Below are 19,542 nucleotides of genomic sequence, written 5' to 3' on the forward strand. Positions count from 1 at the left end.
CGTTCTTCACTGTGGCAATGTCAGTGATCGTCTGTTCCCTGATATAGGGAACGACGATCACTGACATCACATGTCCAGCCCCGGCCCCCTACAGTTAGAAACACACATGAGGTCACACTTAACCGCTACAGCGCCCCCTAGTGGTTAACTCCTAAACTGCAATTCTCATTTTCACAGTAATCAATGCATTTTTATAGCATTTTTTGCTGTGAAAATGACAATGGTCCCAAAAATGTGTCAAAATTGTCCAAAGTGTCCACCATAATGTCGCAGTCACGAAAAAAATCGCTGATCGCCGCCATTAGTAGTAAAAAATAAATTATTAATAAAAATGCCATAAAACTATCCCCTATTTTGTAAACTATAAATTTTGCGCAAACCAATCGTTAAACGCTAATTGCTTTTTTTTTTTTTTTTACCAAAAATAGGTAGAAGAATACGTATCTGCCTAAACTGAGGGAAAAAAAAGTTTTTTTTTATATATTTTTTGGGGATATTTATTATAGCAAAAAGTAAACAATATTGAAATTTTTTCAAAAATGTCACTCTATTTTTGTTTATAGCGCAAAAAATAAAAACCGCAGAGGTGATCAAATACCACCAAAAGAAAGCTCTATTTGTGGGGAAAAAAGGACGCCAATTTTGTTTGGGAGCCACGTCGCACGACCGCGCAATTGTCTATTAAAGCAACGCAGTGCCGAATCGCAAAACCTGGCCGGGTCCTTTAGCTGCCTAAAGGTCCGGGTCTTAAGTGGTTAAAGATGCCACTTGGGTAATGCACAAGGTTGGTGTGCCCTCTTTTCTTTTTCTTTTTTACGATTTCCATTGGGTTTCTCCCCCAACCCTTAGAGGGCAGCAAAACCTGTGTTCTCTATTGAGCCACCAAGAACCTTTGATAAAACCATTACACCACCCTCGAGCGCAGAAGAATACTTTTGTCTATGGAACTTGAGGTCTGCCTGCCATGACACATCATCAACAGTAGCATCAATGTGGAGGATGCCACTGCCTCTAAACCTAATATGAAGGCTGAAAATTATTGGCAACTTTTTTACCCCAAAGAAATAAAGCGGAGTTCCAACCACAATTAGCATTTTTTAAATGTATGTCCTTTCATCCTGCGTTTTTATAATATAAATCCGCTCACTTACTATTTTACAATCCGCCGCCGATCCGCATAGATATTCAAAAAATATAGTTTATAAAACTATATCTACACCATTGTCATTTTGCTTGTGGGCATTGTGAAGCCTACAGGGACTTGCTTCCTGGAAGTCTTGGATGGGGAGTGATAACTGGACAGCGCAATGCATCCTGGGAAATGATGACACATTTCCCAGGAGCATTAGAGGGAGATGATGTCAGAATCCTAGGTGGTTTCAAAGGCAGATTTCGTGGGACCGCATAGCAACAGGCATTTCCAGATGAGTAAAAAAAAAAAATATATTTTTTTTATTTTTTAGTCGTAAGCTACAGTTTAAAGCAAAATTGTTTTTTTTTTTATGGAACGTCCACTTTAAGTAGATTAAATGCCATTAAAATAATTGTGTACCTAGCTTGAAGCTGCAGGTTATTCCTCACCCCCTTTTATATTGTAGGTGGGTTCGGTGTGGATTTTTCCCAGGAATCAGATAATGTAAAACAAGGGATTTCTCTGGTTGCTCGTAACATCCTGCCACATGGAGTGACTTCTTTCTGTCCGACCCTGGTGACATCGCCGAAATCGCTTTACCACAAGGTATGACCTAAGAATATAAGAGTATAGCAGTCTACAGCTGGAGTATTTTTATTTTTAATGGGCCGCTGGAGACAAGAATGATCGCCTGGTCCAGCCATTGACAGTCAGATCAAGTAGTTCTTATAGGTGTGCAGCCAGGTCCAGGACAAATAGGGGCGAAGGTGGGGTGACCCTGCAGGGGCAGCCACCCCAGTCACAGAACCTTCAAGTGGGGGCAGGGCACAGGACAGTACACCCATCTACGTCATGTGTTGGCAGTGAGAAATGTAGGCGCAGTTCTGCATATTTTTCCATGGGCACTGGGCAAGCACTGTATGCCACCATACCCAAGCAATGCAACCTAGCTGTGTTTCTTGGCTGTACTACAGAAAATCAGGTCACCAAGCTGGCCGTGCTGTCTAGCACTGCTCTGTAAATCTCATAACTGGATGGACAGAAATACAAATTACCCCAAACTCGCTCATCCATGTCTTTATGGACCTTGCTTTGTGCACTGGTGAGCAGTCTTGTTGGAACAGAAAGGGGCCGTCCCCAAACTGTTCCCACAAAGTTGGGGGCATGAAATTGTCCAAAATGTCTTGGTATGCTGACGTCTTATGAGTTCCCTTCACTTGAACTAAGGGGCCAAGCCCAACCCCTGAAAAACAACCTCACACTATAATCTGCCTTCCACCAAATGATTTGGACCAGTGCACAAAGCAAGGTCCATAAAGACATGGATGAGCAAGTTTGGGGTGGAGGAACTTGATTGGTAGCCTGGGACTAGGAGCCAGGTCTTCTCGTCCACATCAGTGCCTGACCTCACAAATGCACTTCTGGAAGAATGGTCAAACATTCTCATAGGCACACTCCTAAACCTTGTGGACATCCTTCCTAGAACAGTAGACATTGTTATAGGTGCAAAGGGTGGGCCAACTCAATATTGAGCCCTACGGACCAAGACTGGGATGCCATTAAAGATAATACTGTAAATAAACGTAGCGCCCAAAGTGAATAAACCCTTAAAAGGATGTAGGATAAAAAGAACCTGATAGTCAAATGATCTGCATCACCAACTAGTCAAATCCCCAAAAATATGTGAACCTGTGAAGTAAACACAAATACATAGACCAAAAATATTCAAATAAAGGTCTATATGATAATGCCAAAAAATTGTGTCAATATATACAGTGCTATGATCAAAAAGTGAAAATGATATCTGTATGAGTTCAAAATTCTTTCTCAGTAGTCCCTGAGAAAAAAATAATGTGCAGAGATGACATATAAGTGATCAAAAAATACAAGTCCTTAACAGGAAACAAACATGATAATGAGTTGCGACAAAAAGGAATAAGAACACCTTGAGTGGTTCAATGACTGAATAGGTCAGTGAGCGTGACACCATAACAGTGTTAAAGGAAAAAAAGTATTTTCGAAAATGCACATAAGATCTTCAATTGTTGGAATGGAGCCACAATCTTCAAGACACATAACAATCTTCACACATGGGCATTGATAAAAGGGTGGGTACTCTTACCAGAAAAGGTGGACCCTCAAACTACACCGTATGGTGGGAGGGTCATTAGAGCTTGTACAGACTCGCGTCTGGATCTGGGAGTCTCCCCTTCAGATGGTCAGAACCAAAGATAGCCTCAGGTGTACTCGATTGTCCAGGACAGAGTAGCTGAAATCAACTCATCAAAATTGCTCCAGACATCCCAATAGTTATGCAAAGAAAAAACATATAGAGGTGCTCCTCATAGTGTAAAAAAGTTTTTTTATTTGCACTCATAAGGCAAATTTCAAAATTAAAATAATGAAAAAGGCTTACAAAGCCACACTGCAGGTATGGCAGTTGGTAGACTGTCAGTACCCCAGTTGAAGTCCTATCGAGACGAAACCGGTCGGGTGATAGCTCTATTATAACTCCATTGCTGACTTATTGGAAATTCTCTCATACCCATCTGAAGTGAGAGTATCTGCTGCTATTTTATCAGTTTGCTGTGGTTTTTTACCGTGGATTTTTTTAGCTTGCTGTTTGTGTTTTTTTACCTGCAGTGTGGCTTTGTAAGCCTTTTTCATTATTTTAATTTTGAAATTTGCCTTATGAGTGCAAATAAAAAAACTTTTTTACACTATGAGGAGCACCTCTATATGTTTTTTCTTTGCATAACTATTGGGATGTCTGGAGCAATTTTGATGAGTTGATTTCAGCTACTCTGTCCTGGACAATCGAGTACACCTGAGGCTATCTTTGGTTCTGACCATCTGAAGGGGAGACTCCCAGATCCAGACGCGAGTCTGTACAAGCTCTAATGACCCTCCCACCATACGGTGTAGTTTGAGGGTCCACCTTTTCTGGTAAGCATACCCACCCTTTTATCAATGCCCATGTGTGAAGATTGTTATGTGTCTTGAAGATTGTGGCTCCATTCCAACAATTGAAGATCTTATGTGCATTTTCGAAAATACTTTTTTTCCTTTAACACTGTTATGGTGTCACGCTCACTGACCTATTCAGTCATTGAACCACTCAAGGTGTTCTTATCCCTTTTTGTCGCAACTCATTATCATGTTTGTTTCCTGTTAAGGACTTGTGTTTTTTGATCACTTATATGTCATCTCTGCACATTATTTTTTTCTCAGGGACTACTGAGAAAGAATTTTGAACTCATACAGATATCATTTTCACTTTTTGATCATAGCACTGTATATATTGACACAATTTTTTGGCATTATCATATAGACCTTTATTTGAATATTTTTGGTCTATGTATTTGTGTTTACTTCACAGGTTCACATATTTTTGGGGATTTGACTAGTTGGTGATGCAGATCATTTGACTATCAGGTTCTTTTTATCCTACATCCTTTTAAGGGTTTATTCACTTTGGGCGCTACATTTATTTACAGCATTTTTCACTTAGTATCCACTTTGTTATGTTGGCTGCCTGATTCACGACACTTAGTGGCTTGCGCAATATTATTTTATTACTATTAAAGATAATAGGCCAGATGCACAGTGAGAGTACGCCGGCGTATCTACTGATACGCCGGTGTACTTTCAAATTTCCTGCGTCGTATCTTTAGTTTGAATCCTCAAACCAAGATACGACAGCATCTGGGTTTGATCCGACAGGCGTACGCCTTCGGATCGTAGATGCAATACTTTAGCGTCCGCTGGGTGGATTTCGCTTCGTTTTCCGCCTCGGGTATGCTAATTGGCTATTTCCGACGATCCACGAACGTACGCGCGGCCGTCGCATTCTCTTACGTCGTCTCTAGTCGGCTTTTTCCAGCGTATAGTTAAAGCTGGTATTTTGCGGCGTATAGATAGACTTGCCATGTTAAGTATGGCCGTCGTTCCTGTGTCGAAATTTGAATTTTTTATTTTTTTTTGCGTAAGTCGTCCGTGAATAGGGATGGACGTAAGTCACGGCTAAGTTAAAAAAATGACGTAGTTGCGACGTCATTTCGCGCAATGCACGGCGGGAAATTTCGAAACGGAGCATGCGCAGTTCATTCGGCGCGGGGAGGCGCTTCGTTTAAATGAAACACGCCCCCTACCCGCCGATTTGAATTACGCGCCGATAGATACACTACGCCGCCGTAAGTTACAGCGCAAATTCTTTGTGGATTCAAAGAATTCAAAAGAAAGTTACAGTGGCGTAGCGTATCTGCCATACGCTGCGCCCGTGCAGATCTCTGTGGATCTGCCCCAAAGTTTGTGTAAAGGCGGGCGTCCCAATACTTTTGGTAATATTGTGCGTGTGCGTGTGTATGTATATGTATATGTGTGTATATAATATAATATAATATGAATAAGTTTAAATGATGAGCGCAAAAATAAGTGAATGGTGAGTATACAAACAATGATAATATAAATATAATCCCCAATATAGGGAAAAAGCCAGTAAACGAATGATTAAACTACTAAATCAAATCACTCAGATCACTGTGACAGTGATGAACAAACAATAAGGCAAAGTGTCCATGTGTATAAAAAATAATAAATGAAAGAAACATAAGTGAATGTCCCAATGTGATGAACAAAAACTTGTGCATCCAAATCAAAGTGTTTAAATACGATCCCACCGGCAGCCGGGCTCACGGAGCGCTTACCTTCCTGATGTATATAAACAGCGTATGGATGCTCAGATGGAGACTTAAAGACCTTCCTTCTGCTCGGGACGAGTGTAGTACAATCCTCTATCCTTTTGCCTGGAGAGCGTCACCCTCTCTGTGTGTGGTCCGGGGCTACACCAAAATGGAGGCTCTGTACTCAAAGTATACACAAGCCATCGATCGGATGTGAAAGAAGGAAAGAAGAAAGGAGCTCCAAATGGTGAAATATTTCTCAGCAAACAGTCTTTAATTGGTCAAAAAAGTGAAATGCTCAACATGAGCTAAAAAATCAAACGTTGAAACAGCGAGTATCAAATGTGCGGACGGAACGTCACGTCACTTCCGGTCACGTCTATACAGGGCCTTACGCGTTGCGTCACGTCACGTGACTTCATCAGAGGCTGGGGATTGGCTAGACGGACCCCCTTTATATAGGCTAATAGGCGGAAGTCAATAGCGGCCATTTTGAAGATGGGAAAACCCATCGAATCTATCGTGGCCATCTTGTGTGTGGGAAACACATAGAAGGCGGGCACGCAATTCATTACAACCAAGTGTTGGCAAGCAAAGTGATGTGAAAACATCTTAATCCTCATAGTATCATCATGAGCTGCATGAACGAATGAACTTTACTAAAAACTATATTTAAATAGTATATATTTAATAGGTGTATTAAAAACGAGGACTATACATTAAAATAGATTCCTGAATTAATTATAAAATTGCTTTAAGACCAAAATAGGAACCATATAGTGGATTGCACGGATAAAGTACAGCAACCCCACAAACTGTTATGTTTATGATTAACGTGGAGATTCACTCAAACACGTCACAGGGAGGGATTTAAAGGAACTAGAAGACTAGACCAACAGTGCTGCTCAATCCCGTCCTTTACAATAAAATGCATAAAATTAAAAATTAAAAATTGCTTTAAAATGCATAAAAATTTAAAATTGCTTATAAAACAGTTGACATCAAAGTCCACGTTTAATCCATCAGGCACTAATGTATGTAAAGTGTGTATCCATTGGGATTCCTTTTGACTGATAGTTCTAACTAAATGTGCCCCTCTCCATGGTTTTTTAAACTTATCAATCGCCCAAAAGGATAAATCACGTGGATTTTTATTGTGGAACTTCTCAAAATGTCTACTGACATTGTGTTTGTCAGAACCCTTCAAAATATTCTTAATGTGTTCTTTAATGCGGACCATTAATGGCCTTTTGGTTCTGCCTACGTACTGTAAATTACATGTACACTGTAATACGTACACCACACCCTCAGTGTGACAGCTAATGAAATCTTTAATGGGATGCATTACACTGGTGTGTGTACCCAAAAATTCTGTTCTCTTTAATTGAGGACCCCTTGCGTGCAAACATGCAAAACAATATTTGCAAGGAAAGAAGCCCTTTTGATTGAAGAACGTGTACCCACTCCTAGGGGGAGGGTCAATCACGTTTTTAACCAACATGTCTCGAACATTTGGTGCTCTTTTATAAATAATGTTCGGACGAGCAGGTAGAATCTTTTTCAGATGTTTGTCTGCTGTCAATACATGCCAGTATTTTTTGAATACCTTTTCCACATCCTTATGCTGGACATTGTAGTCCAGAATGATAACCGGTGCTTCCATTTTACGTTGTGTTTTGATGTCTCCTCGTAACATTGAATTCCTGTCAAGTCCTGCTACTGTTTGAATTTGTTGCTGAATAAAATGTTCAGAGTAGCCTTTCTTTTGGAATCTATCTCCGATGAATTCAGCTTGAATTAGAAAATCTGTTTCCTTCGTGCAGTTCCGCCGAATGCGTACTAGCTGCCCTTTCGGGATATTTAATAGCCATGATTTATAATGGCAGCTTTTTAATGATAAATAGCTGTTGGTGTCAACGCTTTTGAAATGTGTTTTAGTAAAAAGCGAATTCTCTGTAATCGTGATGTCCAAGTCTAGAAAGCTAACGGTTTTCTCACTAATGTTGACCACCAACTTAATGTTTTGGTCATTTGAATTAAGTCGTGTAAAGAATTCTTCCAAGGAATTTTTTGAACCTTTCCAAACAATCAGCACATCATCGATGTATCTTTTATACAGGATTAATTCTGGTGGGGTGTTGAAATACACTGCATTCTCTTCCCACTGTGCCATAAAAGCATTAGCCACCGACGGAGCAAATTTTGCCCCCATGGCAATGCCTGTTTGTTGATTGTAATAGGTTTGATTATACCAAAAATAATTGGATTTTAAACAGAACTCTAAACACTTAATCAAATATTTACGTTGCTTACAGGCTAAAATGGTGTAGTTCTTCAAAAGCCACTTGGTTGCACTACAGGCTTGATGATGTTTCACGATAGTGTACAGAGATGACACATCTGCAGTGGCCAGTATTGTATTCCCTTCTGAGACAGGTATTTCTTCTAGTATTTGAAGGACATGTTTTGTGTCTCTCAAATAGGCCTTCGTCTGCTGAACCGCTGGTTGCAAGAAATGGTCCAAATATTGACCCATCCTTGCAGTCAGGGAATCAATCCCATTGACGATCGGCCTACCCGGAGGATTAATCTTATCCTTATGTAATTTTGGGATAGTGTAAATGACAGGGATTCTGCAGGTTTCAGGCAACAAATAAATGGCCTCTTTTTTATTTAGAATATCCTTTTTCTTGCCTAAATGAATGAGTTGTTTTAGTTGTGTTTTATATTTAGCAATAGGATTTCCTAATAATTTTATATAGGTATCCTCATCTTCAAGTTGTCTGAGGAGTTCTTCATGGTATTGTTCCTTCGATTGGACAACCACTCCTCCCCCTTTATCCGCAGGGCGGATCACAATGTCATTACGTTTTTTTAGGCTTTGGATTCCCTTTTTAATGTGTGGGGGGTCTGATATTTTCTTTACTTTGAGGCCATCCAACTCTTGAAGCACTAATTTCTTGAATACTTCTATGTGTTGTCCATTGACAACCTGCGGGTTAAACACAGAATTGTTCCGAAGAGTACTGTGTTGTATGAAGTCACTAGTTATGGATGTGGATAATTGATGTTTCGCTGGATTTCCTAGGAAGTATTTTTTAATATTTATTTTTCGAATGTATTTTTGGATATTAATGTACGTATCGAATTTGTTTAAATTCTTTACAGGTGCATGTTTAAGGCCCCCTTCCAGTACTGCCAACTCCTCTACGGACAATGTTTTTCCACTTATGTTGAAGACACCCTCCCCTTTTCCACTCTTTTTCTTTTGGGATCTCTTCCCCGCTCTGCATCCGCGTTTTCTTCTGATGTGCGGGTTAGTCTTTCCTCCCTTGGTCTTCTTGGTGATCTGGGGGGTTCTTGAAATATCCTTGGGGGTGAGCGATCCTCTTGAGTGTATCTCCTTGGGGATTGATACATTTCTTGGGGGTGTCTCCTTGGAGAACGATCCCTCCGATCTCTGTCTAAAAAAGACCTTTGGGTGTCATAATGGTATGTTGGATAGTGATGTTCTGGATAGTGTCGTAGGGGCTCGTACCTATTGTAGGTAGAAATTGGACTCCGCTGCAAATGGTTATAGTAATGCGGGTAATAGGGTGGAGGATTAGGGGGCGGTGGATGGTACATAGGTCCTCTATTGTCCCTATATTCCCTCTCCGAATTGCGACGGTTCCAATTAGGTTTTTTGAACGGTTTTTTATAGGGTTTCTTCTGTTTATTGTTATGGGGCGTTTGATGACTCGGCCCCTCATCATTTTTTTGATGATGGTGTGATTGTTCCTGTTCTTGTCTTTCAGTACCGTGTCCTTTCGCTTGCCAACCTATATATTTCATGGGTCTACTTGTAGTCGGGTCTTGAATTTGTACTTGCTTTTCAGGTGTTGAGTATGTAGATGTAGGTAGTGGGGCTATGGTCTTAATTTGCCACTTAAATACCTGATAATATAATATACGCGCACACACGCATACTTAAAGCGGGGGTTCACCCTATCAACGAAAAAAACATTTTTTTTTTCTTTTACCATAAAATCAGGCATTGTAGCGCGAGCTACAGTATGCCTGTCCCGAATTTTTTACCCCCGTACTCACCTTGTACTCGTAGATCGAAGATACCGGGGAATGGGCGTGCCTATGGAGACGGAGGATGATTGACGGCCGGCTCTGGCGCGTCACGCTTCTCCGGAAATAGCTGAAATAGGCTTGGCTCTTCACGACGCCTGCGCATAGCCTGTGCGCAGGCGCCGTGAAGAGCCGAGACCTACTCCGGCTGTCTTCGGGGAGAGTGACGTGCCAGGGCCGGCCGTCAATCATCCTCCCTCTCCATAGGCACGCCCATTCCCCGCGGGAGCCGAAATCTACGATGTCCGATTACAAGGTGAGTCCGGGGTTAAAAAAATCGTGACAGGCATACTGTAGCTCGCGCTACAATGCCTGTCTCGATGGTAAAATCAAGCCAGTGAGGGTGAACTACCGCTTTAATCATCAACCATGTGAGTTGCTAAATGTTGCACCTTAATTTAATGTAACCATATTGCATTTGCTACACTTGGAGGCGCCTCTCTTCTCTTTTATACTCTGTAGCTCTATCTCAGGCATACAAGAACTAACAAGTATCTTAGGATGCCATTGCTCAGCATTTTCTCTTTACTTGATATGGTATAATGCAATCATGACCTTTGGTCTTCTGGTCTTGTTATCTGCAAGTTCTCCTGTTTGTCCTTTTATTATACTGTTAATTCTGTAACAGCTGCCAATACCTGAAGTATGGGTGTTTGCTATGGAATCTCACCCTACTCTTGTTATACGTCTCTGTATCAGGTGACCTAATGCCCCGCAGGTTACACAGACTAAATATATAACCTCTCTAAATAATTCATTTTCTGCACTTGCCTGTGCTACTTCCTCAGCCTCCGTTTTGATCGGTGATCAAGTCTCACTATAAAGGACCAATAAGGACGCTCCACTCTGCATTGTGAATGCTGCATGTGTGTCAGAGGCAGCCGGACCGGCAAGGAGAGATGCCAGCTGGCGGCTGCCATACACAGTGTTGCCCACGGCGTGCAGAAACCTAGACACTCCGCACACACTGGGCAATCTGAGACTCAGCCCTGATTCTCTGGGACAGGGACCAATTTCCAGGACGGTCCTGGCGAATCAGGGACGTTTGGGAGGTATGAAATGAGACAGTTGGCAATCTCGGCATTCCAGAAATGTAACTGTTTTTTTTAAACAGTTAAATCAATGGGTTTAGTTCCACTTTATGATTTACTGCTGTTCAGGGGCTCTGGGATTCAGCAATATGGCGGCCTCCAGCAGGAAGAGAAAGGAGCAATGCACACACTAATTTTGGTAGAATAAATATTAATGTGTAATGTATATTCCTTGCTAAAGAACATTGGGCCAGATTCAGAGAAGAAGTACGCCGGAGTATCTGCTGATACTCCGGCGTACTTTCAAATTTGCCGCGTCGTATCTTTATTTGTAATTCACAAACAGATACTACGGCATTTGGCTAAGATCCGACAGGCGTACGGCTTCGTACGCCTTAGGATGCAATACTTCGGCGGCCGCTGGGTGGAGATCGCGCCGTTTTCCGCGTCGGTATGCTAATTAGCTGTTTACGGCGATCCACGAAGGTGCGCCCGTTCGTCGCATTCTCTTACGTCGTCGCTAGTCGGCTTTTCGCGTTGCAAAGTTACGGCTGCTATTTAGGTGGTGTAACAATAGACAGCCCATGTTAAAGTATGGCCGTCGTTCCCGCGTCGAATTTCAATTTTTTTTTTTTTTGTTTTGTGTAAGTCGTCAGGGAATACGAAAGTACGTAACGCACGTCGCCGTTCAAAACATTACGTCGGGGCGACGTCATTTCTCGCAAAGCACGGCGGGAAATTTCAAAACGGAGCATGCGCAGTACCCCCCCTGATGGCGGTCCTGCTCCATTCTTTAGTGGTTTTGAGCAATTAACCCTTGCAGTGTGTGGGGTAGAAGTGGAGGGGGAGGGGTGGATACCCACTACATTGGAGGTTTTTTATTTCCAGAGTTTAAAATCGCCAAGTGTATGGGCAGCTTTAGGAAACACAGATTTGCATTATAGTTAGCTGTGATCCTCAGTTTCTTTTCTTATTGCAAGTATTGTTTTTGACCCGTGTTTACTTGGAGTGCAGCTGAGCTATTATAGTGACGGGTGAGTCTGCTGTGTCGTTGTCTGCCTGGATCTGTCTACATGTCCATGTTGTTTTGGTGTGACCCACCTAGAACAGAATTTTCTGTTTTTGATAGAGTTCTTTTAACATTAGAAAACTAGGGAAACAAAGGTATTTGTGGCACTAACCCTTTCCTTTTATTTACAGGTGCTTCCTCAGATGACTGTGAATGACGGAGGACCACATGGAGCTGGAGTGCTGGGTAAGGATCTTCTGCTTTGTACATTCAGACTGAGTGGCATCAACATGTTCTCTACTGGGATAGACAATTTCAGCTTTATTTTTCCTCTTGCGGTACAAAATTCTACAGAATAAAAATAAACAATCGATAACGATTTTCTGGTAGACTAAGGCTGGGTTTACATGACTTTAATTTCGTCCATTTCCTGAAATTTTAGCTGTTGGTGGCCCCGCTTACACCATTCGGCTCAATAAAATTAATTTAAGAATTCTAAGGAGGCAGGAGGAAAACAGTCACTGCGGCCAATCGGCTACAGTCACTGTTCAGGTGTTCTGACAGCCGCAGGTTCCAGCTGTCAAAATGCAATCATTTTAGAGGCCGTTTATTGTGGTATCTAATACAGTGTACAAAATATACATCATGTCCAGAAAGGCCACCAAGGAGAGGCAGGCGCTCACAGGCCACTAAAAGAGGGCAAGCAGCCTCTGTGTCTGGTCGTAGACATGGTGCATCCTCTGCAGGTGGCCGTGGGCCACGCTTGTCCTTTTTTAATATTTTTTTCGCTGCTGGCCGTGTTATTGAGCCAGAACATGCAGAAGAGTTTGTGGAGTGGATAACAAAGCCGTCCTTATCATCCTCATCCTCTGTCACCCGGGTTCAGAGTAGTTCTCCTTCCTGCACTCTGTACACAGCACACCCCTGAACACTACACTCTGTACATGGTGCACCCCTAAACCCTGCACTCTGTACATGGCCCATCCCCTAAACCCTGCGCTCTGTACATGGCCCATCCCTTAAACCCTGCGCTCTGTACATGGCCCATCCCTTAAACCCTGCGCTCTGTACATGGCCCATCCCTTAAACCCTGCGCTCTGTACATGGCCCATCCCTTAAACCCTGCGCTCTGTACATGGCCCATCCCTTAAACCCTGCGCTCTGTACATGGCCCATCCCTTAAACCCTGCGCTCTGTACATGGCCCATCCCTTAAACCCTGCGCTCTGTACATGGCCCATCCCTTAAACCCTGCGTTCTGTACATGGCCCATCCCTTAAACCCTGCACTCTGTACATGGCCCATCCCTTAAACCCTGCAACTCTGTACATGGCCCAACCTCTAAACCCTGCACTCTGTACATGGCCCACCCCTTAAACCCTGCGCTCTGTACATGGCCCATCCTTTAAACCCTGCACTCTGTACATGGCCCATCCTTTAAACCCTGTGCTCTGTACATGGCTCATCCCTTAAACCCTGCGCTCTGTACATGGCCCATTCCTTAAACCCTGTGCTCTGTACACAGTGCAGCCTTGATCTCTGCACTCTGTACATAGCACAACACAGATACAACTGCCCCTTTGAGGGCAACCATAGTGCTGAATCAACAATAAAAATTGAGTTTGACACCCCTGCCCTTAAAACCCTAGCTGAGAATGGCTAGTTTAGAATTGCTTTAACTGATAACCTAAGAATCAGTCTGTTGGTAATCCTGGTCTTCAGTTTGTTTAGTGCTTCCTTATTATTAAATTTGAGAACTCTATCACTATAGTATGTTATTATAGCTCGAGTTTGTTTAATGTTTGTAAAACAGCACTGATTGAAGCTGAGGCGCTCCACAACAGGTGAAATATTTTCTGATATCCTCCCCTTTCTGGTGGCAGGCATACCAGCCAGATCACAAGTCCAAGTCTAAAACTGGCAGACTAATAAAAGATGTTACTTGCCATGAAAGACCTGACGTTTCTTGGTCTTTCTGATTACTGAATGTTCTCTTGCAGGCATGCACCTGGAAGGTCCATACATCAGTTTGGAGAAGAAGGGAGCCCATCCAGAGCATTGTCTACGGTCGTACAATGAAAGAGGATTCTCAGAAGTTATGGACACCTACGGGACCTTAGATGGGGTCAGCATTGTGACTCTGGCCCCAGAAATGGAAAGGAGTAAAGAGGTGATCGAGGAACTGGTGAATCGTGGAATATGTGTCTCCTTAGGTAGATATATACCATCAGTAACTTCACCTAAGATTGGTTTCTCTGTTTTGTATAATGTGGGCCAAGGTTTACGTCCTCAGGAGGGAGGTTCCACCCACCCTCTAACTATTTAGGTGGGCTATATATTTCAACAGCCTGTGAACCCGCTATATATTCCTATGGGAAATTAAAGGATATGTAAACCCAACATTTCATATTCCTGATATGTGCCTGCTGTACCATGTGCTTCCTTTGAGTAAAATCCCTGGTGTCCCTGCCAGTCCCTCTGCTTTGCTATTTAAAACAAAACAACAATAGGCATAAGAACACAGCATGGTCAGTTTTCTGGCTGTGCTGGGGGCTAATCAAATGATCAGGCTTGTGCTGACACCCCCCCCCCCCAAATCACAGCAATTCACTGGGAAGATCAGCATACTGCTGCTGCTGCTTCTCCTCCCCTAGCTCTGATGCAGCTGAGAACAGAGGGAATGTGATCAATTATAAAAAAGGGGGTAAAAGGTATTTATAATGTTTTCTGATGCTGTATGTACACACATGTTTTGCCTTTCATTTTTATTTTAAACTGAATGGGTTGTTTTACAAGATGGGTTTACATATATTTTACTTTAATGCAGTATTTCTGTGTTGGTGGATCCTCCACAGGAATACAGAGAAGACATTCAATGGTCACAGCAACTTGGCTGAAAAGCCATGCTTGGCTTGCTACTGCTATGCCACAACGGGTATGATAACAGTACCAGCCTATTTAACCACTTCAATACCGGGCATTTTCACCCCCTTCCGGCCCAGGCCAATTTTTAGCTTTATCTGTCGCACTTTGAATGACAATTGCGCGATCATGCAATGCTGTACCTAGACTAAATTTTTATCATTTTTTATATTTTTTTGTAAGACCAATAGAGCTTTCTTTTGACAGTATTTTAATCACCACTGGATTCTTTTTTTATTTTTTTGTGCTAAACAAACAAAAAAAGGCCCAAAATGTTGTTAAAAAAAATTGTAAAAAGGTAATTTTTCTCCTTCACTGATGAGGCTGCACTGATGAGGCTGCACTGATATGCAGCCCTAATATGCAGCCCTGATGGTTGGCACTAATAGATGACAATGATAGGCGGTACTAATGGGCACTGATTGGCATCACTGGTGGGTACTGGCAGGCATTGCTTATGGGGCTTCACTGATAATCATTGCACTGATTATCAGTACAGATCCCCAATCCTCGGGTGTTGTCAGAGTGAGCAGAGGAAAGCCGGTAACTGGCACTTCCTATTTACACTGTGATCAGCTGTGATTGGACACGGCTGACCACATGGTAAAGAGCCTACATCATAGCCTCTTTACTGAGATCAGAAATACGGTGTGTCTGAGGGACACACGGCACCACGATCACTTGTTCTGAGTTACGTTATGACGTCCACTCAGAACAATGAAACCCCCACCCAGCTGTCCTTCTGCTATAGGCCAGGTGGGAAGTCGTTAAAGATCAAACCCTGCCCCAACCCACCCAAAAGTGAGTAATCTGCTTTAAAGTAGAACTGTGGCCAAATGATGGACATTGAAATATTTACAAATTATTAACAAGAAGTAAATGCGCTTTAAATCAAGACCTCACTGACCTCTGTAGATGCAGGCGCTGTGGAGTAACTCTTTCTCAAGGTTTGAACGTGAAGCTTCTATGTATCATTTTCTCACACAGCCTCACTGCATTTATAATTTGCCTAGAGTTGTGCTTTAAATAAAGATGGATTTATGCATTTCTTTGTGCCCTTTATATCAGCCTGGAGTTTGTCATTGTCTCTCAGATGTAGCTAAGAAGAATTGTTTGAGAGAAATATTGGTGATGTGTGTCCTTTGTCCTCAGGTCACTCGGTGGCTAATTTATCTCAGGCCGAAGATGCTGTGAATCAAGGTGCTTCGTTTATTACTCATCTCTTCAATGCCATGCTGCCAGTAAGTCCGTGTTTCCTGCCTGTGGTGTATCTAAATGGCTGAAAGACAAGTGCATTTCTAGGATTTAAAGCTTCACTTTTCAGGTAGATCTTTGAATTAAAAATGGACCGCAAGGATTGATGGGTAATATTCTATATATGATATCTAGAAAGTCAGTTTCTTTTTGGATGGATGGATGTTGGCCTTGACAGAGGATTGTATAATGCGGCGTACACACGGTCGTTTTACGGCATTAAAAAAAACGACATTTTTCAGCATGTCCAAAAAACGAAGTTTTTCCAACTTCATCATTAAAAACGATTTTGCCTACACACCATCATTTTTAAAAAATGATGAACAAAGCGCGGTGACGTACAACACGTACGACGGCACTCTGAAGGGGAAGTTTTTTTTCGCCTTTGGGCTGCTTTTAGCTGATTCCTTGTTAGTAAAAGACGATTCGCGCTTTTTTGTCTGTTACAGCGTGATGAATGTGCTTACTCCATGAATGGTAGTTTTACCTGAACGAGCGCTCCCGTCTCATAACTTGCTTCTGGGCATGCGCGGGTTTAAAACGTCGTTTTAGCCCACACACGATCATTTTTTACAACCCTAAAAACGACATTTTAAAAAACGACGTTTAAAAAATGCAGCATGTTCGAATTTTTTTTTTGTCGTTTTTCAGAAGCCGAAAAACGATGTGGAAAGCACACACGATGGGGTAGATTCAAATAGCCCGGCGTAAATTTGTGCGGGCGTAGCGTATCTCAGATAGCCGTAACTTAGTGAGGCAGGTTCTGTATTCAGAAAGAACCTGCGCCCTAAGTTAAGGCGGCGTAGCGTATGTGGACCGGCGTAAGCCCGCGGAATTCAAATTATCCATGTAGTGGGCGTGTTGTATGGTAATAAAGGCTGACCCCACGTATTTGACGTTTTTGACTAACGGCGCATGCGCCGTCTGTGAACGTAACCCAGTGTGCATGCTCCAAATTAACCCGCAAAAAGCCAATGCTTTTGACGTGAACGTAAATTACGCACAGCCCTATTCGCGAACGACTTACGCAAACGACGTAATCAACGAAAAATTCAACCCTGGCCCGACGTCCATACTTAACATAGGATACGCCTCATATAGCAGGGGTAACTTTACGCCGGAAAAAGCCTAATGTAAGCGACGTAAAAAAATGCGCCGGACGTACGTTTCTGAATCGGCGTATCTACCTAATTTGCATATTCCTCGCCTAAATCGACGGAAGCGCCACCTAGCGGCCAGCGTAAATATGCAACTAAGATACGACGGCGTAAGAGACTTACGCCAGTCGGATCTTAGCAAAATTCCGGCGTATCTTGTTTTCTGAATACAGAAAAAAGATACGCCGGAGCATCCTAGAAGTTACGCGGCGTATCAATAGATACGCCAGCGTAACTTCTTTCTGAATCTGGCCCGATGATTTTAAATGACGTTTTTTAAAAACAACGTTTTTTTTTTTCATGCCGAAAAACGACCGTGTGTACGCAGCATAAGGTTTAATAAATAGAAGGTCACATGCTACCTTTTGATTGGAAGCACTGGATATTTCACAAGGCTCCGGCGGGGAAGCACAGGAAGGTAGGTGTTGGTAGCGGAGGAGTTGAGCAATTAAGAAAATGGGCAATGATTCAATTAAAGAATATGGATCTCTTTGCTCTCATTGTCCAGGAACTCATACGCTGGCAGTATTAAGATGTCAGATATGACCACTGAAAATCCAGCGACGTACGGGTACATTGCTGGACGGGAAGTGGTTAATTGGCACAAAACACACTCTGAGAGTTTTCTTGGTAGGAAGCCCCGCTGATCCGCCTTCTCCTGGAGACGCCATGTGCTGTCCTATCACATAAGCAGATAAAAAGGCTGAGTAAATCTTTGAAATGCCTTGAAAAAGTATTCACACCCCCTTGAAATTTTCCACATTTTGGAATGTTACAACCAAAAACGTAAATGTATTTTCTTGGGATTTTATGTGATAGACGAATATAAATTGGCACACAGGGGCGTTGCTAGGTGGCAAGAAGACCAGGGGCTTCAGCCCGAGGGGGGGGGGGGTGGGAGACGTCGGCGGCGCTTCAGCCCGAGGCCGGCACCGGGGGGGGGGGGGGGGGGGGGGGGAGCGGCGTCATCGCGGTTTTGGATCCGGGATGGTCATGGCGCAGGTTTTTTTGGCTGGGCGGTGGGGGGTAAGCTCACTTGCCTGGCTTGACATTGCACATCAATTTTGAACACTAAACTCACCTACCTGACACACTGACCATTACACTGACTACCTGACATACATACACCACCTACCTGACATACCTACCTGACCTACACTGACCTCACCTACCTGACCTACATACACTCACCTACCTACCTGACATACATACACCTACCTGACATACACCTACCTGACCTACACTGGCCAAGCCTACCTGACCTACATACACTCACCTACCTACCTGACATACATACACCTACCTGACCTACATACACTCACCTACCTGACATACATACACCTACCTGACCTACATACACCTACCTGACCTACATACACTCACCTACCTATCTGACTTTGCATTTTGCATTTACATTTACTTTACTGCCTGTTGGACCTTGTGGCCTTTTTACCTTTACCTTTACCTTTACCGTCGATGCGTGAGCCGACCGCCCGAGCTCCAAGTGGGGATCATCTCAGTGATGTGGCGCGGTATTGTAATTCCCGACTTCTGAAGCTTCGGGCGCCTACGATGGACGTCACACGTCCCGCGGTCTTGGCATTGGATCAGTGGGACGTCCATCATATGCGTTGGGCTCCAGAAGGCGGGACCAGCCTGCTATCGCACTCGGCAGGACTCGGCCACAATCAGCGCAGCGGCACTCGGCAGGACTCGGTCTCGGCGCGGCGGCACTCGGGATCAGAACGGTCCCGGTGCTCGCTGCTCGGGGCTAACAACGGCTAGCTAAATGCCCAGGGCTCGGGGCTTTACGGGGACCCATTCGGGGCTCCAGCCCCCTAAGCCCGGGCCTAACGACGCCCCTGTTGGCACATAATTGTGAAGTTGAAGGAAAATTATAAATGTTGTTTTTTTACAAATTAATATATGAAAAGTGTGGTGTACATTTATATTTAGCCCCTTTTACTCTGATACCCCTAACTAAAATCTAGTGGAACCAATTGCCTTCAGAAGTCACCTAGAGTCCACCTGTGTGTAATTTAATCTCGGTATAAATACAGCTGTTCTGTGAAGCCCTCAGAGGTTTGTTAGAGGACCTTTGTGAACAAACCGCATCATGAAGGCCAAGGAACACACCAGACAAGTCAGGGATAAAGTTGTGGAGAAGTTTAAAGCAGGGTTATAAGATCACACTGGTTTAAGATAGTCAATTATCTAAAGGTGGATACAACCTCGGT

The 19,542-nt window shown here is 43.1% G+C and overlaps 1 protein-coding gene across 1 annotated transcript in view; it reads left to right on the forward strand.

Moving 5' to 3' along the window:
- Window positions 1-19,542, forward strand: part of AMDHD2 (amidohydrolase domain containing 2) — a 41,129-nt gene that overhangs the window by 4,590 nt on the left and 16,997 nt on the right. The window contains exons 3-6 of the mRNA XM_040356620.1: window positions 1,599-1,738; window positions 12,165-12,219; window positions 13,973-14,185; window positions 16,047-16,135. Of these exons, the coding sequence (XP_040212554.1) occupies window positions 1,599-1,738; window positions 12,165-12,219; window positions 13,973-14,185; window positions 16,047-16,135 (497 nt within the window). The remainder of the gene's footprint in view (window positions 1-1,598; window positions 1,739-12,164; window positions 12,220-13,972; window positions 14,186-16,046; window positions 16,136-19,542) is intronic.

Source organism: Rana temporaria, chromosome 6 (genome assembly GCF_905171775.1).
Source record: "Rana temporaria chromosome 6, aRanTem1.1, whole genome shotgun sequence".
NCBI lineage: Eukaryota > Metazoa > Chordata > Amphibia > Anura > Ranidae > Rana > Rana temporaria.